Raw genomic sequence first — 7086 nt, forward strand, 5'->3', positions numbered from 1 at the left:
TTAAAGCAGCAACAAGCCCATAAGAGGAAAGCCGACGCTCAAGATTTCAAGCCCAAATGATGAGCCCAATCCGGAGCCTCCTAATGGGCCTCGTGTATGATTTTCAATTCTGCATATGACTTGAATCAACGAATTGTAAGAACGACATTTAAAAGACACGCAATAAACGGTAAGAAATCAGTATAGACAACGAAAGAATAGATTTTCGATTTAGACATTAAGACTAGATATTCGTATTTGCCCTAGAAGGCTAGAACAAAGCAATTCAGGTAGGGGGACATATTTTTTTATTATTATAACGTTACACTGTAATAAGATATTATTAGAAAAAAAGGAGGAGAAAAAGCACACATAAAATGGACTTAGCGTTTAATTATATTTAAATAAAGACGACTTGTCGTCTACAATTTTGAGATATACTACCTGTCCAAAAATATACGAATAGTCGGCTGGGGATTCTTCTAAGAGACGATTTGTTGTCCAAAAATATTTTACGTAGATGATGTGCCTTTTTACTAATATTCAATTTCATCGAATTCTCGCTCGCTTTCACGCAATTGCCGTAAATAATTGAATCATCCTCTCGAAATAGCGAAGAGCCAACGAGGAGCAGAATGGGCAACTCTCAGCCACCTCCTGCAAATCCTTGCTTCGTTTCAGCCTCCAGGTTTCTCGCTTACTTCCTCTCTATCTAAAGAATCTTTACATTTCTTCCCATAAATGTTGATCAATATTTTGTAGATCATTCGCTCAACATGAACTCGAAGACCTCAAGTCACTGTTTAAATCACTGGCCGCTCAGTCACAGAGCAATGGCCGATACATATCTCCGTCAATTTTTCAGGTTCTTTTTTATAACCCCACTTGCTTTTCTTTTTTTCTTTTTTTTTTCCCTTCAATTTCACACCTACGCAGCTACCCTTTTTCTGTCTTTGAGTAATTAATAGTTTTAAGTTGATGTAATCTTGGTTTAGGCATATTTTGGACTCAGTGGTGCTCTTGGGGAGAGAATGTTCAATTTGGTTACGCTGAAACGAAATGATCACAAACTCACCTTCGAAGACCTCGTTGTTGCTAAAGTAAGTCCTTTTGATTATATTGACTTCATAGAATGAACTGTTGATAGGATTGTAAATTATGTTTCTTGTTGTTTGTTGCAGGCTACTTATGAGAAAGGGACAAAAGATGAAATTGAAGAGTTTATATATCAACTATTAGACGTTAACGATGATGGAGTCTTGGGGAGGTAAAAATATAACCAGTTGTCCTCTCTAGTTATTAGAAAAGCCTTATGATTCTGTAAACTGTTATAGGTGGTCTTTGCATATGATTAGTTTTTGAACATGCATCCAGATTGATGTAAAAGGAACTTTTTTTTCGTTAGTGTTAGCGTAGAGAAGAAAAGATATAATTTTCCTGTGGCTAGAAAAAGTTTCCCAGATAGCACAAGTGGAAAAAAAGTTGGTAATGACACAAAATAGAGAAATGAATGATATGAGAAGAGTTTACAGGATGTTATGTTCGTGGTTCTTATTTTATGTTTATTTCTTAATTTTTTGAAAGACTAGGGTAAAATGTAGAGGTTTATGGGATAATTTGGACTAAATTTCACAAAAAAAGTAAATGTAGTCTTCTTACTATTTTTAGATTTAAGCTAGCTTTTGAGAACTCCCAGTTATGCACATGTTCTTAAGATTCTGTATTCATGTTTTCAGAAACAAAGACTTCTTTGCAGATTAGATATCCATCACTTCCTCTATGATTTAATTGTTTTTTTTTTTAATTTTGTGTAAGGTATTTCTTGTTTGTTTGGGTTTCTCTCATTATTTTCTTTTATGATGGATGTGAAATTTTTGGAATCTGATGTCAGGTCAGATCTGGAATCTGTTGTAATTGCAATGTTGGAAATTATATTTTCCATGAAAATTTCTGAACGTGGATCGAATTCCCATCAGGACATTGTAGATGTATTGCTAAATGCTGCAACATTTTCAAAGAATGGTGAAGGAAGCAGTAACAAAAGTATGTCTTTTGAGGATTTTAGGAGTTGGTGTACTCTTATTCCTTCTGCAAGGAAATTCCTTGGAGGCTTATTGACGCCACCAGATCCAGGTTCTTTGCTTCTTCTCAGTTATTAGTGCCCATGCTTATTACTTTATCTATTCATTGCTTCTATCATAGGGTGTACCTAAGTAAGCTATAGGCACACCAACTCCACTTGAACATAAATAATTATAGTACTATTAATAATGTGATGACAGCTTCTAATTTCATCCATTTGCTTCAATCAGCGGCCTCCTGTATGCTTGGTGATATGTAATGCTTCTTTCCCACTGGGCACATTACTTATTTTTTCGCAGGTTTCTGTCTATTTCCTTTATAGTGAATACAGTGCTGCTTGTCTAACTTACAAAAGTGATTATGATTATTGTTTTAGTGTGCTATGGTATGGCCGAAAGATGTTGTATTAACCGGCATTCTAACTTTTATGTATTTGGGACATCTAATCTTAAGTGTGATTGGTTAGTCCTATTTAAATCATTACTTGTTGTGTAGGGAGACCTGGATGTCAAGTTCCTCGATTGCTGTGTTCAGAGAATGTTCATTCCAGTATGTTATTATTGAGGAAGGAATATGCGTGGCATATAGGAGGAGCTCTTTCTCCACATGAGTTGGAAGAATGGAAGCTTTTGTATCATAGTGCTATGAATGGCTTAAGTTTCAACACATTCTTGGGCAGCATTTCGTGAGTGGCTTTCTTTGTTCATGCAATCATCTGATAGCAATACAGATGCCATTAGTTTCTGATTTTGAGTAGTCTATTGTACTGAGCCTTTTGAAGGAATATGCTTTCATGGACCTATTTATCTCAAGTACCTTCTACCTTTTTACTGAATTATCTTGGAAAGTTCTCTATCAATTCTTGACCGCTCATAACCTGCATTTTTTTATGTCCTTGGGGATATGCTAACTTGCTAAGCGATTGGTGGGATGCTATAGTAAGAAGGTATTGGATGCAAAAGTTCTGTAGACAATATCAACAATGCATGTGTATGACTTTTTATGGGTCAAAATAATAATACTATTTTGAAACATTTTTATTTTTATGTTTCTTTATATAATTTTCCCCTTTTCAGCCTAGAAAATAGAAATGCTAAATAAATTCATATGTATGCTAAATACTTTCTAAATAGTATTTTGGAATTTTTTAAATTGGAGTGGATGATAACTGTATGATTGAACTGCAGAAATGATGAAGGGTCAACTGTGTTGATTATTAAGGACAAAGAAGGACACATATATGGAGGTTATGCTTCGCAGCCGTGGGAGAGACATGGTGATTTCTATGGAGACATGAAGTCTTTTCTTTTTCAGCTCTATCCAAAGTTAGCTATTTACAGGCCTACTGGAGCAAACAGTAATCTACAATGGGTATATGTCTACTTGTTCTCATAGATGATGGAAAAGCTTAAATTTAAATTGTGTGTTTCTAGGACTTGCAGTTTATAGTGGCTTTACTTTTGATGTTCAATAGAATAGTCCATCCAGTAATTGAAATGAAGCTTTGCTGGCAGCGATTCACCAGATAGATTCATTGTCTTTTAATAATGGTGCACTATTTGGATAAGACTTTTGGGAACATAGCGATCTCATTTACCTAGGAAGAAATTCTGCATGTTTGGAAAAATGTTATTATTCAGCTGCTTTACATTGTCTACTCTGGAGGAATTTATGATGAGATTGATTATGGCTAGCATTTGTTGTGAAAAAATCAACTGGTTAAAGGGCTTTGCAGTCTGTAATGTAAATCTGCAGCAACTCATTCATTAGAGATATACATGACTGGGTCAAATATCTTTAGTTTCAGATACTTGCTGAAACTTGTGTGTCACAGGAACACTTTATATTATTTTTTGCTAGGAGTGTTACTAGTGTTGTCAGAAATAAGAGTCTGCCTTTCCAACTAATGGGTTCTTAAGTATTATAAAACGTCCTTCCCACTGAAAACAAACTCCACTTCAAGAAATTGAGGCTTCTATAAATTATACCACCAAACACAGGTAATATGAGGATAACTTGTGAAGACAGGTCAGTTATCTCTAATATTATTGGAGAGCTAGATGGTTTTGCCACTTTCTTCTTTCCACATTTTGACGCCCCTTACTGAATGTTCTTAAGCAAATTTTTGGTAGATCTAGTTTTCTAGTAGTGAATTTTTCACATTACAAAAGCCCCATTTTAAAGAACAGGTCCAGGAACATTTCTTTGTCAACCCTTAAATGGGTTATTAAATGCAAGGCCTTATTTCATTTTATTAGTGAAAACGCACCTGTTTAACATTTTGTTATTTGATTGTGTAATGAAATTGCTTAGTCAAGTTTGCACATATGCAGCTGACTTTGCTGTGTGTTCCCAATTATTTATGTTGCTATCAACCTTGTATTGTCAGTGTGCAGCAAATTTCAGTTCAGAGAGCATCCCAAATGGCATTGGTTTTGGTGGACGTGTTAATCACTTTGGTCTTTTCCTCTCGGCAAGCTTTGATAAGGGGCATACGTTCACCAATACCACATTTGGCAACCCTTGTCTTTCCAAGACCAGCCAAATATATCCAGAAGTGATCGAATGCTGGGGAGTTATTAAGAGAGCACAGCAGGAGAGGCAAGATGCTCTCAAGGGTACTGTACTAGAGAGATTTAAGGAGGACCGCCATATGCTCAACATGGTTGGGCTTGCAAATTCAAGTGAGTAATGTTGGAAGGTTTTCAACATTGTATAATTGGGATATCCCACTTTGAATTTGTTCCTCAATGATCAGAAGTCATCTTCTGGATGCCGTCTGGCCTTTTAAACCTTATAGATATCTGCATGTAACTTGTCTCTGGTTTTTTTCATTGGCTACAGTTTCAGATAGATTTCACTATATATTTGCTCTGGTGAAAAACTATGTTCTCTATTAGGAGGTCAATGATTGGTTACCTCTTTGCGCCCTTCTTTTGGGTGGCGCGGGGCACATGCACTGATGTATAGTTTACTTCTGTAATAAAAAGAAAACGAGGGGTGAATATATGATGTTTGATTTGACAATTATCTCCTTGTACACATAACACACTGCAGCAGTTGACATACCATTTTCAAAGATAGTGTTACAACTTCTCACTACACTTCCATTGAGAGCGAGGTTTTTAATATTTTGCTATTGTTGGAAGAAAATGTAAAGATAGAATTACCAATTTACCATCTTTGCTTGTGACTTGCGTGTTTTCAGTGCTAATTTTTTAGCAAACAGCTCTGAATACACAGAATCGAATTTGATGATTGATTTTCTAGCTTCCATCATCATAAAAGGCTACCGTTTTACTTGAATACCATGGCATTACAAGCAACATGGATCCAAAATCATCAACCGCTGAGTGCAAAAACTGCAAAAAGGCTGTTAAGAGTGATAATTCCCCAAAAGAAAGGTAGCATTATCTCACAACAAGCTTTTCACCGCCATGCCCACACAGCATCAAAGTATGTCATTCATAGGACTGACCGGTAAATAATCCCAATGCTACAATAATATGGCAGAGATGAGACACCATTGTACTTTTGCAGCGATGCGATCAACTGAACTGAACCTAGTCTTGATGGAGGTTACAGCACAACCAAACCAATCAATTAAAATTCAATCCCAAGAATAACAAGAGGATATTAGAGGCTAATTCCAGCGTAGTTATTCCTAGATTGTGCAAACTAACAATATCAATAAATAACGCACGTAAGATCAAAAATAGCTGAGGCACAATGTACCCATTCAATATAACATCAAAATTGTTCCAACAAAGACAAAATTAACCATGAACAAATTCGCCAAAATCAAAACATCAAATTAAGTCTTTAAAAATGAAATCTAACAAACACCAACCAAAACCCAACTCTCTAAAACCTCCTCCTGGCTCCGGCAAAGCCGCCGCGTCCGAACTCAACTCCTGGAGCAACCGGGTCGACCCGAACAAGACCCGGGATCTCATTCATACCAAGAGCCTCAAGCATGTCAAGAGTCTCCTTATCGACCTCAATTTGATCAGTCTTGATGGCACTCTCGTCCGGGACAAAGTCCATGCGGCGCTCGCGCTCCTCCTCTTGGAGCTTCAACGAGATGCCGCGAACCGGACCCTTCTGGATCCGTTTCATCAAGTGGGTCGAGAACCCGGCGATCTTGTTACGTAGCCGTTTTGATGGGATGATCGCCACTTCCTCGAGGATCTTCTTGTTCGTGTGGAAGTCAAGGGTCATGCGTGAATAGTAACGCTCGATCACTTGGCGCGAAGATTTCTTCACTGTCTTTGTTCGGACTCGACCCATTTTGGTTGTGCTGCTGAGAGATTGACAATGGCGAATAAGAGAAAGAGAGCTCTGTGCCTGTGCGTGCTTTGTTAGCGTTGCCCAGGTCGGTTAGGGTTAGGGTTTTTGGTGGGTATTTATTACTTATAGGGCGTCTGTTTCGAATGGGCTGTGCTGAAGGTGATTAACACCCAAGATGAGAATATTGGGCCTCGGCCATAAGGTAATGGTGCCCAATCGAGGATGAATGATTTCGATCCGTTTACATTTTTAAGGAGATTTTGACACGTAGCGAGCATCATTTTGTACGAATATGATTAGGAATTTTAGTTTTTTTTTTTTTTTTTAACAAGTTTTGGTAGCGTGACATATATTATGATAGGTTAATTTGAAAATGAAAAAAAAAAATGGAATGACATATATTAAACCTCTACTTATGCCAATATATATAGGATATCGATTTTCTGAGTAATTATAGGATATCGTTGCCAAGTCTTTGAAGGGGACAAAAAGATTTGACTTTGGAGTTAATGCTCTAAATACGGCTTGAAGTAAGCCCGTTGGATACGAAATGTTTGACACCTATCGACAGATTTCAAATTTTTGAATTTGGAGTTTATTATTCAAAGATTAATGTGTAATGAAGTAACGTTTATTATTTGGTCCTCCAAAAAAAAAAAAAAAGTAATCGACGTTTGTTGTTGCCTTATTCTTCATCGTTTGTTTATGGGAAAAAAAGAATGGCGATTTTTATTA

At 36.8% G+C, this 7086-nt stretch overlaps 2 protein-coding genes across 4 annotated transcripts; one reads left to right on the forward strand and one right to left on the reverse strand.

Moving 5' to 3' along the window:
- Positions 1 to 408: 408 nt before the first annotated feature.
- Positions 409 to 5016, forward strand: LOC18038485 (TLD domain-containing protein 1). 3 transcript variants are annotated; one of them, XM_024182067.1, is made up of 8 exons: positions 409 to 667; positions 742 to 844; positions 975 to 1079; positions 1161 to 1246; positions 1871 to 2112; positions 2557 to 2746; positions 3249 to 3432; positions 4458 to 4717. In XM_024182067.1, exons 1-8 carry the CDS (start codon positions 615 to 617, stop codon positions 4620 to 4622), a joined length of 1128 nt encoding a protein of 375 aa, XP_024037835.1. In that variant the 5' UTR covers positions 409 to 614; the 3' UTR covers positions 4623 to 4717. The 3 variants fall into 3 exon arrangements, with proteins under 3 accessions (XP_024037835.1, XP_024037834.1, XP_024037836.1); XM_024182066.1 differs by having other exon boundaries at positions 410 to 667; positions 4451 to 5016; XM_024182068.1 differs by lacking the exons at positions 409 to 667; positions 742 to 844 and having other exon boundaries at positions 987 to 1079; positions 1876 to 2112; positions 4451 to 5016.
- A 749-nt stretch (positions 5017 to 5765) lies between these two features.
- LOC18038486 (40S ribosomal protein S17) lies at positions 5766 to 6463 on the reverse strand. Its single transcript, XM_006430047.2, has one exon. The coding sequence runs from the start codon at positions 6349 to 6351 to the stop codon at positions 5926 to 5928; it is 426 nt and encodes a 141-aa protein (XP_006430110.1). The 5' UTR covers positions 6352 to 6463; the 3' UTR covers positions 5766 to 5925.
- Between the last annotated feature and the right edge of the window lie 623 nt (positions 6464 to 7086).

Source organism: Citrus clementina, unplaced genomic scaffold (genome assembly GCF_000493195.1).
Source record: "Citrus clementina cultivar Clemenules unplaced genomic scaffold, Citrus_clementina_v1.0 scaffold_6, whole genome shotgun sequence".
In the NCBI taxonomy this organism is placed as follows: domain Eukaryota; kingdom Viridiplantae; phylum Streptophyta; class Magnoliopsida; order Sapindales; family Rutaceae; genus Citrus; species Citrus x clementina.